Raw genomic sequence first — 16,597 nt, forward strand, 5'->3', positions numbered from 1 at the left:
AAAATATTTATTGAGTGCTTTTTATGTACTGAGTACTTGGATGGGTTCTAAGAAGTAAGGTTCCAGGCTGACATTTCAGTAACAACAATAATTAAAATTTTCCTTGGCAGTAGGTGAAGCATTGAGCCAAAGGGGATGAATGAAGAGTGTTACTTGAACCTGGTGGAGGTGGGAGTCGTCTTCCTAAAGCCTCTGAAAACCTATCTGTAGCTTACTCTCCTGAAGTGTTAAGTCAACTTTAGCCAAAGGGCTAGTGTCTGAAATCATCCCCTACCTTGTCTTTCTTCCTTTCCAACCTAAAAATGTTTTGCCTGGGGTTAAACCATTAGATGGACTTTTTTACACTGAGGTGTAATTTTCTTATTTTATTGCTTTAATGCCTGGTGGGATTTTGCTTCATCAATTTCATCTAAAACACTGTATTGATCAGTTATTACCAAAATTATGCTATATACTGAGCAACCCTAAAACTTAGTAGCTTACAACAAGAATTCATTCTTTGACTTGTCTCATGTAGTCTGCTTTGGTCTATAGATTGAGTTCGGGTATAGCCCATGTGCATTTGTTATGAAGCCCAGGCTAAAGAGGCCATACCTATTTGGTGCATGCTCTTCTCATGGTATACATCAGAGCAAAGGGGCCAAGCTAAATCACAGAAGCACACTCTGGGCATCTCTCCACACCATATCCCATTGGTCATAGCAAATCATAAGATCAAGTCCAACATCAGTGAGGAATGGACATCTCTGCCTGTAGAAGAGGGGAGAGGGGCATGAATGTTTGCTGAATGATAATCCAGACTGTCATACATGACAAGTTAAATCTATGGCTGGTAGCTACCTGAGAAGAATTCTGAACTGCTGTATGGAAAGACAGGAAAAGGTGTTACAATGATCAACTAATATTGTCACCCATGGGCACAAGCAGTAAGGAACAGCATCCCCTGTGCAGATGATCTTAGTTGATCCAATTGAGCAGGCAGTCTTCATCTTAGCTGTGCTTAATGCTATAGTGTATGCTTTCTTTGCCTATATTAGTGGTTTTCATAGCATATTCCAATTTTCAATTTCTGTTTTGTGCCATTAGCACTCCTTTACTATTGTATTGAAATACTAATTTGAAATGACTGAATTTTGAGGTCCAATCTATTTTGCATTTTTCCTTGCCTTAAGGATAATAGTTTTGCCCTCCAGTATTTTTCCTAGCAGACTGATAATTAATTCATTTTGATGATTTCCCTTACTTCAGTTATTTGGGTTGGAAGGAGGTACTGAATCCCCTCCTGACTGCTACAAATACCCAGATGATAATGAAGTTCATATTATAAGGAATTGCTAAAGGGCAACAGCAACAAATAAAACCTGTTTAATTTTCCTTACATTAGCATACATTGGCATCCAGAAGAAAACCTCCTCAGTAATCTCACCTTCACTAGCATTGATATGTACACAAGGTAGTGATCAGTAATCATTGTGCAGAGCACTGTGTCAGATATTTATGTCCAAAGGGAAGGAGTAGTCATGGAACACATCAAGAAAGTGAGCATTGCCTTCCATGAGCTTCCAGTCATTTACAATCAGAACAGACTTACACATTGAAATTATATAAATGCATCTTTTAAGAGGACCACATTATTGGAGACAGATTAAACTAAAACAAGACACAGGCAAGATGGGCATGTGAGTTAATTAGGAACATTTTCTTCTAGAAGTATACTGTAAGGCAGGTGTAAATGGACCAGAGACCTGGGTAGGAGAGTGGAGAGAAAGCACATTTTCTAGGCAGAGTAACTGCTGATCAGAGAAAGATGATGACAAATAGACTAGTCATGTGTATGTGTGCCAGAAGAGATTAGTGTGTATACCAGAGAGCTACTGTATGATATCTGTTGGACAATAAGGTAATTGAGTGATTCAGCTGGTCTGATTTATTGAGGTTTCTTTTACATGGTCTTATGGAAATAGAGACCTTGAAATGATGGTACTGTCAATATAGGAACATATTTAGCTTCAGTGCAAAAAACATGTTTTAGATGGCTACTTTCAGCCTATTTGTCTTAAAATATACTGATCTTTTTGTCTTGATTTTCTTGGGGCCTTAATATAAAAATTCAGCTAGGAGAAAAATTGTTAAATTCTATAAGACACTTTGGATTAAAAGAAATATTTAGGATTAGTGGTCCTGGATGCAGCCTCTCAGAACTAAATACACTTGGTATAAAGAAAAACATAAATGTGTGTCATACTCAAAACTAACATTGGTGAACCTATTGTCAGAATATAAAGAGCAGAAAACCGGAGCTGGGAGCATCACAATGCCGGCTTTCAAGTTGTACTACAAAGCTGTGATCATCAAGACAGTGTGGTACTGGCACAAAAATAGACACATAGATCAATGGAACAGAATAGAGAACCCAGAAGTGGACCCTGAACTTTATGGTCAACTAATATTCGATAAAGGAAGAAAGACTATCCACTGGAAGAAAGACAGTCTCTTCAATAAATGGTGCTGGGAAAATTGGACATCCACATGCAGAAGAATGAAACTAGACCACTCTCTTTCACCATACACAAAGATAAACTCAAAATGGATGAAAGATCTAATGTGAGATAAGAATCCATCAAAATCCTAGAGGAAAACACAGGCAACACCATTTTGAACTTGGCCACAGCAACTTCTTGCAAGATACATCCATGAAGACCAGGAAAACAAAAGCAAAAATGAACTATTGGGACTTCATCAAGATAAGAAGCTATTGCACAGCAAAGGATACAGTCAACAAAACTCAAAGACAACCTACAGAATGGGAGAAGATATTTGCAAATGACATATCAGGTAAAGGGCTAGTATCTAAGATCTATAAAGAACTTATTAAACTCAACAGCAAAGAAACAAACAATCCAATCCTGAAATGGGCAAAAGACATGAACAGAAATTTCACAGAGGAAGACATAGACATGGCCAACAAGCACATGAGAAAATGCTCTGCATCACTGGCCATCAGGGAAATACCAATCAAAACCACAATGAGATACCACCTCACCCCAGTGAGAATGGGGAAAATTAACAAGACAGGAAACAACAAATGTTGGAGAGGATGTGGAGAAAGGGGAACCCTCTGGCACTGTTGGTGGAAATGTGAACTGGTACAGCCACTCTGGAAAACTGTGTGGAGGTTCCTCAAAGAGTTAAAAATAGAACTACCGTACGACCCAGCAATTGCACTGCTGGGGATTTACCCCAAAGATACAGATGCAGTGAAACACGGGACACCTGCACCCGTATGTTTACAGCAGCAATGTCCACAATAGCCAAACTGTGGAAGGAGCCTTGGTGTCCATCAAAAGATGAATGGATAAAGAAGATGTGGTCTATGTATACAGTGGAATATTACTCAGCCATTAGAAACGACGAATACCCACCATTTGCTTCGACGTAGATGAAACTGAAGGGTATTATGCTGAGTGAAGTGAGTCAATCGGAGGACAAACATTATATGCTCTCATTCATTTGGGGAATATAAAAAATAGTGAAAGGGAATAAAGGGGAAAGGAAAGAAAATGAGTGGGAAATATCAGAGAGGGTAACAGAACATGAGAGCCTCCTAACTCTGGGAAACGAACAAGGGGTAGTAGAAGGGAAGGTGGGTGGGGGGTTGGGGTAACTGGGTGATGGGCACTGAGGGGGCACTGGACAGGATGAGCACTGGGTCTTATGCTATATGTTGGCAAATCGAACTCCAATAAAAAAAAGAAGCCAGAAAAAAAAATGAGACATTTATTGCATGACTTGATTTATATAAGGTTCAAGAATGGGCAAAACTATAGTTTAATGATTAGAGATTTGTTCTCCAAGGGAAAAAGTGACAGGTAAAAGGAAGCATATATTATGAAAGTCAAGTAGAGTTTACTTTGGTGGCAGGGATGGTGACCCAGGTTTTGGTAATTGGTTATAGACACAATTTCCTGGTTGTTCACTTTGCACTTCATAGTATTTCATTGGGCTTTATATTCTTGTTTTATGTACTCCTCAACAAAATAGATTTTAAATACAAAAATAAAATAAAAAAGAATATAAAGAGCAGAACTAAGCATCACAACTGACCTTTAATAATATGCTCTGCCTCTTGAAACAGAGAAAACCTTCCAGCCTGAAAAAATATGATTTATTCTTTTCTTACTGCCTTGCCCCTTGTTCAGAGACATGGGGTCAATACCAACTACAAACTGGGATGCCATTTCTTTACTACTATATTGATTTGTTCTATTTCTCTGAGACACAATTGTCCATAGGTAGGGAATTAGGGAGGCACATTACATTCCCCAATCTCAAACTAGTATACAATTTACAGATGAGAATGGAGATAAATCATTTATGCTAACAGCAGTTGTGTGTGTGTGTGTGTGTGTGTGTGTGTGTGCATATGATCTGTATTGGTTCATAGTATAAGCACCTGAGACAGTCGGGGGATGATAAGAACCATCCTCAGTGGAGTAGAGCTGTCCTGATCTAACACATACAAGATTCTAGAAATTTCACTGAGATCTCTTCCTTTGATGACTTAAATCTGAGAAGGAATAGTCCCATGACCAAGAGCAGAACATGCATTCTCCACCCTCTATTTTCAGACACTAGGTATGGAGAGACAATTAGGACAGAATCAACAATGAAAAATAAGCAACAGATGCAATGGAATGCTACCTTGAAGACTCAGAGGAAGACTGACACTTGTGGGAAGCAAAGTAAATGTAACAAAGTTGTTTGGAACCCTTAGCAGGGCCCAGACAGTAAAAAATTGACACAAAAACAGAAAGTCATATGCAGCAAGTACTAGTTAATAGTCGGACCAGTGGCTTCTGGTGCTATGCGTTAGTGCTTTCTTATGTGATTTCATTTATCCTTTAGGAAAATTCCATGAGAGTGTCATTATGCACATATGGTAAATGAAGAAAGGTCCTCAGGGAGGTTATGTAACTAGGATAATTTTCTACTGCTGATACAAACCCTGATCTATCCAGTTCTAAGAGCTGTGCCCTTGATCACTGCTGGGTGTGATAAGAGGGCCAGGAAATCAAAGTGCAGAATTAATGCATCACCCTTTTTTGGACTGAGCTGAGATGAAAAATGCTTTCACCTCCCCAATCCAAACCTGTAACAATATTGGGCAAAACAGAACCAAAATTGTTTTAATTTATCGCTGAGCATGAAATCAGGAAAAGAAAATCTCAAGTTACCAAAGTCAAAATAAGCAAGGGCTGAAGAGCTGGGGTGGGGACTCTGAATGCCTGGACAAAAAGGGCATCTGGAAGGAGGGCACTGTAGGTAGGAAGGTTGGAACCCAGTGAACTACATAGAATGGAGGTTCAGAGTGGATTTGCCTACGAACACATTGGGACTAGAAACACATTGCCCACTGGCTTGAGTAGATGCCAAGGAACCAGCCAAGTGCCCAGTCAGGACCCAAAATGAGCCATTTGAGAGAAGTCAGAACCCTACCTGAGACTATAAGGTTCGAATTCTCACCACCTGAAAAATGCAGGGAAATTAGCGTAAATACTGGCCCAAAACCAGTGCAACCCATCCATGCAACTCTGGCTGTGGCTGAAGGGGAACCATTGCAATGGGATATACCTTCCACAAAAGTCCTGAAGATAAACGTATAGTGTAGATTGTACCAGGACAAATTCTGGCATCACTTTCAGATTATAAAGACAAAAAATATAATTGTAAGCTTTCAATCAGAAAAAGTAGCCTTTCTATATATAGAGAAAAGTTGAGCTGGCATTACTTTTCTTCTGTGACATTAAAGACCAGATAGCATTGGCTTCATTTTTCTTCTTTTAATTAAGTTCATTTTTTTACATAAGTAATTTATTCTTAAGAATCAAAACTCCAGAGGAGCACCTGGGTGGCTCTGTTGGTTAAGCATCCGACTCTTGGTTTCAGCTCAGGTCATGATCTCAGGGTGGTGGGATTGAGCCCCACATCGGGCTCTGTGCTCAGTGTGGAGTTTGCTTCAGATTCTCTCTCCTTCTCCTTCCCACATTCTCTCTCTCTCTCTCTCTCAAATAAATAAGTAAAATGTTTAAAAAAATAAAAATAAATAAATATTCAAAAGACATCAAAGGGCATGGAGAGAAAGTATCCCTTCTATCTTCTCTGCAAGTAACCGAGTGCTGTTGGTGCTGTTATTGTACTGACGTCCTATTCCTGCTGTAAGAAACAACCACAATTTAGTGGCTTCAAACAACAGAAAGTGTATCTTCCAATTCAGGAATTCAGAAGTCTAAAATAGGTCTCACCGTATTAAAATTAAGGTGTGGACAGAGCTATGTCCCTCTGGAGGCTTTAGGGGAGAATCTGTTTTGGCTAGAATGCCTGCCTATTTGATAGTAGATTCACAAATATTGCTTTTTTCTTTTTTGATTTACATTGTCTTAGTACACATTTGCCCATTCTTTTACTTTCAACCTTTCTAAATAATCTTATTTTAAATATGCCTCTTAAATAGAACACAGAGTTGGGCTTTCTTTGTTTTAAAACTTATAGTAGTTTTTTTGGTAATGGGCAACTTTAGCCAACTTAAATTAATTGACATGAGCAGTTACGTTTGGCATTATTTTGTATCATTTTACAATATGTATATAATAAACTAGGAAACAAAAACATTAAAATAATGTAATTTCAGGGGAATAAACAAACCATTAGCCAACTTATTTAGGAAAATTAATTACAGTAAAAAAAAGATAAATGATGGGACGCCTGGGTGGCTCAGTGCTTGAGCATCTACCTTTGGCTTAGGGCGTGATCCCAGGGTCCTGCATTGGGCTCCCCGCAAGGAGCCTGCTTCTCCCTCTGCCTGTGTCTCTGCCTCTCTCTCTCTTTGTCTTTCGTGAATAAATAAATGAAATCTTTTTTAAAGAAGGCTAAATGATAAGAACAAAGTAGTCACTGATATTTAGAAATTGAGCTGATTTTTTTTAACTCAAAGCAAATGTATTTTTTAAGATTTTATTCATTCATTTGACAGAGAGAGAAAGAGTGCACAAGCAGGGGGAGTGGCAGGCAGACAGAGAGAGAGAAGCAGGCCCCTATGGAGCAGGGAGCAGGACCTCAGGATCATGATCTGAGCTGAAGGCAGATGCTTAACTGACTGAGCCACCCAGATGCCCCTTGAAGCAAATGAATTTTAAACTCTTTGTAAAATGAGTTTTCTCTTTGGAGAAAAATATAATTTACTTCAAAATAAATTATATATAAAATTAGGGAAATCTATTATTATAGAAGAAATAATGTTACATTAGAAATTAAAATTAAAGTTTATTAATTTTAAAAGAATAGTAATAAATCCATTACAAGTTATCATAAATAACATTAAAAATCTCTTTAATGTCTGGCTTAATGAAAGATAATTGGACTCTCACACCCACTTCTGCAGTCTATTATAGCATAATGTTTTGGTTGAAATATGTGAAGAAAATCCAGTTCACAAAGATATGAGATAGAAAATGGAAAGCTATTTTAAGAGCCTTTTCAGATAATTGTAGATAGTTTTCTTTGGTACCAAACCAACAGTGGTAGTTTCTTGAAGGTTAGTTCCATTGTAGACCATGAAACAATATCATTGAACTTGTACTCTGTTAAAATAAAAATACATTAAAATACATTGGTCTTTCAGTCTGAATGGATCTTTTACTCATGCATGATTTTGTAATATCATGCATCAGATATTTGGAAAATAGTGACTCCCTGGATTATGCAGGACTTCTGGATGTTGGTACAATTCACTGGACAATTTTTAAAATATCAAAATTTTAAAATACCACCACCATTCTTATCAGAAAAGTCTCAGTATTGGAAGCCAATGGTGGCATACACAAATTTTCCAAAAGTCTAAATTTTTACTGAAAAATCTGGAGTTTATCAATGGCAGTATATACTGTCAGTTATTTTCCTTGAAGGCCTGTTACTTTATGGAAAATGTTTGCCATAGACCTAAGCCTGAAAACACTTAGTTTGTCTTCTCAGTTGTCCTTTTATGTAAAAAATGGTGTTCCGTGGTATGAGGTAGGGAGAGGTATGGGGAGCAGTGTATTCCATTTGCAACTTCATCACAGAAGTGCTTTTCTTTAAGACAGCCATCATGTATTTCCTTATTTTTTAAAGTTAAATTCAAGTTAGTTAACATAATAGTGTAGGATTGGTTTCAGGAGTAGAATTTAGTGATTCATCACCTATGTGTAACTGCAGTGCTCATCATAACAAGTGCCCTTCTTAATGCCCATCACCCATCTAGCTCATCTCCTTACCCAACCCCCCTCCTCATCAGCAACCCTCTGTTTTTTCTCTATAGTTAAGAGTCTCTTATGGTTTGCCTCCCTCTCTGTTTTTATCTTATTTTATTTTTCCTTCTTTCTTAAATTTCACATGAGTCAAACCGTATAATATTTTACTTTCTCTGACTTACTTTGCTTAGTATAATTCACACTAGTTCCATCCACATTGTTGTAAATGGCAAGATTACATTCTTTTTGATAGCTGAGTAGAAACATTTTATGTGTTCTTCCCATTTTATCAAAGAATATGAAAAAAGATGTATACTTGAGGGTCAGTAGTTAATAACTTTAACTTTACTGCTTCATCAGGGACATTCTTAAGTGAAACTGGCATTTTAATTAATTTATTCATTTTACTGCAAGTGCACGGCAATGGAGAATGCAAAAACAAAAACTAACTACTAGTGCAGTTTGATGTAAGTGCCTGCCTAGGTTCATGCTAAGGCACCATACTTTTATTTACCATTTCTTTTCGCCATCAATGCACACATCAACATGATTATTCCAGGATAAACGATGGGATTCAGAAAGACTATTTAATATTTTTCATATTTCACTTGAATTATTGCTAATCATTCACATACAAGATCTTCTTTCAGTAGTCGGTACTGATACTACTAGATAAATACAAGCAAAACAGTATGTCCAACAATGTCTGTAGATTTGAGCATTTGTAAGGAAAAAGTACAACTCTGCAGATGAATTATTAACTGAGTCTTCATGTTTGCAACTACATCTTTAATTCAACAAGTTATTTTATTATTGGAAAGTGCTACAATTTTGTTTACTGATTTTTCAACCAGGGGAAGCTATTGCAAACAGGACCTTTAGCTCTTAGACTTCAGGGTATATATTCAGCAATGTCAACTTACTAGTTTCTAGGCTTTTGTGTGCTGATAACCTACTCTATATGATGCTTTGCTGACTTTATCATTTGTAGTTTGAAAAGCTGTAACAAATAATTTTTTTTTTTACTTTAAAGAGCTCATCACATCCATGTGCAAAATGTATATGTATTTATTTTTCTTTAAACTCTGAACAATTGGTCTTAAGATGCCTGAACTTAACTGGCACCATAATACTGTTTTAAAAATATTCAACTCACAGTCAAGAAGTATACATTGCTATTTCTTTCTGCTTCCTTTGTATCCTATACCTGCTGACAACTATTTTGGGCACAATTCCATGCATCTTGTGCTTTGGGGTTTGAGCTTTTTCCCAATTTACTGAAAAAAGAATTTGTGTTTTTGTTACTTGCTTTTTGTGTTGTTTTGGGATGATTTCCAGGAGAAGGGGACATGCCAATACCATATGAACACCTTTGCTGGAAATCACCACAAAAATATTTTATTGTATTATAAATAGGATAAATCACACAAATTCCTGAAGATACAGCTTCATTCTATATCATAAATGTAATACCCATATAACCATCATGGGTCAAAAATGGAACAAATCCAGAACCCTAGAGGTCTACATCATGCCCCCTCTCAACCCCCCTTTTCCCCAGCTTTATTGAGATATAATTGACATAAGACATTGTGTACATTTAAGTACAGTGTGATGATTTATATATGTATACATTGTGGGATTATTATCACAATAGGGTTAGTCAGTACATCCTAACCTCCCTGCTTTCTGATTTCTAACAGATGGATTAGTTTTGCCAGCTTTTGATTTTTGTGTAAGTGAAATTATACAGTCTATACTATTTTGTATCTGTCTTCTTTTGTTCAACGTTATGTGTGTGGAGTTCACTCTTTGATGGACATAATAACAATTTATTATCCATTCTACTATTGATAAATATTTGGGGGTCATCAGGGATGATGCTTCTGTGAATACACTTGTATGTTAAATTTTTATGCACAGATGTACACATTTTTATGTATATACCAAGGAGTAAAATTACTGGGTCATAAGTATATATAGTTTCAACTTAGCACTATCAAGAAGTTCTCCAAAGGAGTTTGAATTTAAATTTTACCTTGGTAACTAGAAAGGTGGGAACTATTATATATAGTATTGGCTTTTGCTTAGTCTTTTTTGGGAACTCCTTATTCAAGAATCATGCCCAGTTTTCTTGGGAGTTTTCTGTCTTTTTCTTAGAAATCTGGAGAAATTCTTTAAGTATTCTGGATATGACCATTTTGTAGATTATATGTATTGCAATTAATTTTATACCCTCTGTGCTTTGCCTTTTCATTCTGCTAGTGATATCTTTTGATTATACAAAGTTCATAATTTTAATGTTGTCCAGTTTATAAACCTTGTCTTTTATGGCTTATGCTTTTTGTATCCAGTTAGAAATCTTTTTCTATTCAAAAGTCACAAAGGTACCCTCCTATCTTTACCTTCCTTTTTTTTTTTTAATTTTTCACATTTAGATCTACAATCCACCTAGAAGTTATTCTTGTATATGGTGTGAGGCTGAAGTCAAGATTTTTTCCATATGATATACAATTAACCCAGAGCCATGTATTAAAAAGACCAAAGACCTACTTTCTTCATAACATTGCAGTGTCACATCTGTAATAAATCAAGTGGCTAAATATGTGGAGTGAGAGAGAAAGGGAGAGGGAAAGGCAGAAAGAGAGCAAGAGAGAGAGAATCTTTATGTTCTTATATTTATTTCATTGCAGAAATAAATATAAGAATATTTTGCAAGACCATAAGGAAAGATAAGTGTTCACATTGAAAAGGCCTACTACTTTCCAAATTGAGAAGGCTTAGATGAAAAATGATATTTTAAATTACCACAAATGACAAGGAGTTCATTAAAAACATCACAGAATAGGGATCCCTGGGTGGCGCAGCGGTTTGGCGCCTGCATTTGGCCCAGGGCGCGATCCCGGAGATCCGGGATCGAATCCCACATCAGGCTCCCGGTGCATGGAGCCTGCTTCTCCCTCTGCCTGTGTCTCTGCCTCTCTCTCTCTCTGTGTGACTATCATAAATAAATAAAAATTAAAAAAAAAAAAGTAAAAAAAATCACAGAATAGAGAAGATGGTCAAACACAGAGGAATGAGCATTTGACTAGTATCAGCTTCTCCCCAGCAATGATGGATACTAGAAAACAATAGAAGGCCTTCCAAGTTTTAATGAAAAATGAATTTCAACCCAAATCATATATTTAGCTAAATAATCAATCAAGCATGAAGTCCCTGTAAGGACTCAAATGGTGTGTTTTGTGTTTTGTGTATGTGAACTTTTTAAAATAAGTTACTAGAAAATGTACCTCAGTACATAAATATTACAAAAAAGAAACAAGTATGTGAGATAGGAAAAAAAAAAAAGAAAAAAGAAAAGGAAGGAAAGAAGGAAGAATATAGAATTAGGGAGGGGTTTGCACAATATTCCAGAAGTACTGGGAATATTCTATTTGCTAAACTGGGTGGTAAGTACATGGGGATTCAACTTATTACTCAAGAAAACATACATAGGCCATTAACCATAAAAGATTCTATTCATCTTTCCTCCTTTCCTTCCCAGAGGCAACCACTATCCTAATAAAATGCTATATATTGTGTGCATGTGTACACATAAATAGTACAAAATATTGCATTGAGTTTTTTTTTTCAAATTTAGACAAATGGTAGTATACTCTAGGTATCATCTGGAGCCTACTTGTTAGTTTGGTGTATGTTGTCAAGATCTATCCAGGATCTTTCCATGCCCATTTTAAAGACAAGAACATTAAAACCCAGGAAGTCAAAAGTCTAGAGAGACCTACAGTACAGAGAGGTTCACGCACTGGTGAGAAGTACATCAATAATTTGAACTGTGACACTACACTGTATACTTTCTGTCTTAGATCTAATTAATTCATTTTACATGCCATCAAATAAATAGACTTCTGTTTATTTTTCCTTTTTTTTTTTGATATTACAATGGTGTCATGAATGTCTTCTACCAGAGTCCTCATACACTTTTATCACTTACATGAGTATCTGCATTTTTAATTGCATTAGATCCTGCCAAACTGCTTTCCCAAGAAGTTTGAACCAGTTTCTTCACATTATTATCAATTTTTCTTATTTTCAGATTTTAGTATCTATCAATTACTGATGGTTGGGAAATGGTATTTCCTTTTTAATTTGCATTTTTCTGATTTTAAGTGATGCTAACATTTTGGCTATTTGGGTCTCCTTTTCTATGAGTTGACTGTTGAAATTCTTTGTCCACTTTTCTTTTGGACTCCGACTTTTTCTTTATTGATTGGTGCAAGGTATTATATATATTTGAGAAAAATAATTCATACATGTTCTAAATATTTTTTCTCAGTCAATGGTTTGTCTTTTAACTTTGGTGTCTTTTTGTGTTACAAAAATGTTTTTAAATCATTAAATCCCATGTGGTCCAATGTGTCAGTCTTTCCTTTATGGACTGTGGTTTTTTGGTTTTGTTTGTTTGTTTGTTTGTTTGTTTTATACATGGTTATTTTTCAGGGGAAGCATAGTATTTATCTTACAAACTTTTTTTGCTTACTGTTATTATTATTTTTCACTTTCAGATAACTACCAAGTGGTCTTCCAGACTGCCTATACAGTCTCTTGTCAAAGTGAAGGCGTGTGTGACAGCACAGATGCTAGAAAAAAAACTCAGACTAAAGTGGATATTACATGGATTCTTCTACTGCGCTACTATATTCATCTGCAAAGGATTAATAATATGAGCAAACTTCTAGGTAGATTTTTGATATGTTAAGAACACATTCTTTTCCATTTCTTGTTTAAGTCAAGCTTCTTATTTAGAATTGTAAAATGCTTTTGACATCTTTTGGAATGAATTCTTATGAGAATGTGGAAATTTCAGGGGTTCTTGAGATACACAGATCTTTGGGTAGAATAGTATTGCAACATAACTGACTTCCTTTGGCATTCTATATATTTTATTTCATGTATTTAAAAATATTATTGTATAGATTTATCCAGAGGCTTCCCAAGACAGCCACTCCATTGAGTTGTTTTGTTTTGTTTAGTTTTTTGTTGTATTATTAATGTTGTCTGAAGAACATTCAGAAAAACTGATATAGTCTGCCTCACATCAGTCCTTCTTGTATTTGTGCCAATGTATGTTGTGTTTTATCTGTGCACATAAAATTGGTGATTTCATGTTATTCATTACTGCAAATAGTCGGAAAAGACAGTTTGACCCATGTCAGGGCCCAGTGGAGAAACCAGCCAGAGCGACTAAGCACAGCTACGAGGTGTTAGCAGTGGGATAGACAAGCCTCAGAAAGGTGTCAGGTGTAAAAGGTACATTATGAAAAAGGCAAGAATAAAAGAAGTTCAATGGCAAAGGATGTGGACATGAGCCAGTACAGCACACTCTGGCAGTGCCTGCCCCACAGCAACTCAGCTCACCTTTGAATTCACCTGCTGGCACTTGACATGTCACACACCCACATTTTACTCCTTTTCTGCTCTGGGCTCTTCCTGAAACTACTGAGACTTACTCAGCCCACTGTCAGGACAGCCCAAAGTGCCAGGGATTCCACACATACTAATGAGGTAGGGAACCGTAGAAAACATTCCACCTTCCCGGTCCCAGATGATTCTACAGGTGATTTTCCAGAAGGTCCTCAGCAGGACTGAGCCTTTCTTGTCCAAAGCTGCAGCCCACCCATTAACTCACTTTCATTGGCTCTTTTCTCCATCACACTTTGTTCCTTCTCTCACTTACGCTCCTAAAGATCACTTTTCAAATAAATTACCTGCATCTAAATTCTTGCTTTAAGATCTTTGTTGGGATGAGTCCCAGATAAGATGACTACATAGAATATTTTGCATTGTCAAGACTTAAAGCTTAAAGCAATATTCTCATATCCTTCTGAAATTTTCTTTCATTCCTGGGGCAAGAAGCAATTCCATGAGTGTATAAGCTTAAAAAATGGAGGAATTACACTGACAGACACTAGCTGAAGTGGTGTGAATTACAGCGATAGCAGTTAATGAGCAAATATCAACAATACTGAGACTGTTCTGTTACCTAACATGATTCTAAATTAAGGTATTTTTCTTCCCTAAGCATCTCCAAAGCCAGGATCTGGAATTTCTTTGCCAGATGACACACTTCTCACATCCCTTTTCAACTCTGGGCTGATTTTACGCCAAAAAGAAATGCATTTTTTCCTTAAAAGATTTTTACAGCTGTATTCTTCCTCCTGTATTGATGAATTTCCAAAAGAACTATGTCAAGGATTGGAAAACTCTGGTTTTTCAGAAAAAATCTTATATGACTCAGTCAAGGTACTGTTTCCAAACATTATATATTTTTATAAAACTTCTTATAACCAGTATATTTCTGAAGGAAGCACATTTGAGAAAACTCAAGTGGACATAGTATATTATAAATTTCCAATATGTATTTATGAAATGAAAAAATCAAGTCATTTCCATTGAATTCTTTCCAAACAAACAAACAAACAAACAAACAAAAAATCAGTCCTTTATTTTCAATTATCTTGATTTTGGAATCCATCATATAGTGCTTTCATTGTTATGATTATAGACTTGTCCATACCAGACTTGGCCATATTTCATATCCTAGAGAAGTGACCTGAAAATGTGACTTCTTCCAAATTGAGAAATTTTGGTTATCTTATCCTGCTAGATTGTTGGGTAGATAATAATATTTTTTAAAAAATCATTCTTTTGAGCAAAAGAGTGAGGTAACTTAATAAATTGTGATTTTAAAAAGCAGTGGAAGATCTATTTAAGATATTTAAGATATTTAAGAATTCATTTAAATGTGATTCTTAGGGTTATGGAGTTGTTCTCAGGGCAGTGTATTAGAACCCACATGGGAGGATTTTTGAATTAGTTCCCAGATACTAGGGATGAGCACACCCAATATTCAACATCCCTCTTTCTTGCCCACATTATAAGTCATTTGAGAAATAAAGAGTTTAAGAGTTTGGGATTAAAAATTACCCACCCTTATGAGTCATAATGTTGACCTTGCAGGATATTATTTATATTTACTGGTAAATGGTCTTCCTGAAAGCAAACAGCAAATGGACAGATTTTACCAATCCGGTTGTGTTTGTTTTTTTGTTTGTTTGGTTTGGTCATTACAGGCCCCCTTAAAATCTGTATGGATACAGACCCCTTTAAAATCTGTCTCATGAAGAAGTAGAGGATAGTCACTCCCTACAAAGAGAACACTCACTCCCTACAAACCATTCTCTTTCTTTTCCAAGAAGAAACAGCATAGCTATACATATCCAACATTTTTTCCCCCCAAATTCACCAATCAAGTAGCTCTCCAGGGGAAGGGAGTGAAAGGAAGCAGAAAGGCCAGTAATGTACTATGAATGTCTGGCACTCTGTAGGGTAGTAAGCAGCAGGAATGGGGTAAAATCATTTCCATCTAACACCAGATCCCGATTCACCCCTCCAGAAATTCTGACTACTTTTGGGGATAACTGCCATGTGTTGCAGATGCCTCAGAAATTCTGGCCTAGGAGGCAGAGAATGAGAAGGTGGAGAATTATAGTTTTAGTGAATGTATTCTTGTGATTATTTTGTATGAGTCTGGAAACTAATAGGTGTGATTTCTTAAATACTGTTCTGACAAGAACTCTACTTGAGTATTTTAGGATTAAGGGCAGCCTAGCATTACCCATTTCCTAAGCATGATGTTCCAAATGTAGAACCTTGAATGCATTGTAAATATATGTGACATTTCTAATGGCAGCAGCGTTATCAAAGATTGTTGTACTCTGTTTGCTCTTAAAAAAAAAAAAAAATTAGTGTAACACTCTCCCAGAATAATCAGCTCTAGAGATCACTGTCACTTGTCTGACAGGTGCAAGCCACCTCATCATGTGTTCGTTTCACTGGGGTAGACAGCTAATGAGCATAGAGCCTTTTGGATTTTTTTTTTAAATAAACTGCAAGCTTGGCTGATTTTTATAATAACGTTTTTGAGCTTTTAATCACTCAGGAGGCTATTTCAATCAAATTCTTTCTATAATTTGATACTTAATCCTGCTTTTCCTCCACAAAGAAGTAGATGTCTTTCCAGAGCGGTCATTGCTAGGTGCCAGGCTCATCAGTGTGTGCGTCTGCATATTGTTAGGTCTATTGAAGCTCTGTCATGGAAAAACAAAGGTGCCAAACAAATTACATTAAAAATTCCAAGAAAAAAAGATATGATTAAAATTATGCACAATGCTGGGTTATTCATGTTTAGACTGTGTTGTAAGGTCAAATAATTGACTAGTATAAAGTGATTTGTTGTTTATAGGACTGTG

The 16,597-nt window shown here is 36.3% G+C and overlaps 1 protein-coding gene across 12 annotated transcripts in view; it reads left to right on the top strand.

Moving 5' to 3' along the window:
• Nucleotides 1-16,597, top strand: part of CFAP54 (cilia and flagella associated protein 54) — a 297,940-nt gene that overhangs the window by 227,239 nt on the left and 54,104 nt on the right. For all 12 annotated transcript variants that reach the window (XR_012005898.1, XR_012005899.1, XR_012005900.1 and 9 more), the window contains 2 exons: nt 12,851-13,024; nt 14,368-14,588. Coding sequence is in view for 9 of the 12 variants with exons in the window: in XM_072773183.1 (XP_072629284.1) it covers nt 12,851-13,024; nt 14,368-14,588 (395 nt within the window). In the remaining 3 variants the exon portion in view is untranslated. The remainder of the gene's footprint in view (nt 1-12,850; nt 13,025-14,367; nt 14,589-16,597) is intronic.

Source organism: Canis lupus, chromosome 13 (assembly GCF_048164855.1).
Source record: "Canis lupus baileyi chromosome 13, mCanLup2.hap1, whole genome shotgun sequence".
Taxonomy (NCBI): domain Eukaryota; kingdom Metazoa; phylum Chordata; class Mammalia; order Carnivora; family Canidae; genus Canis; species Canis lupus.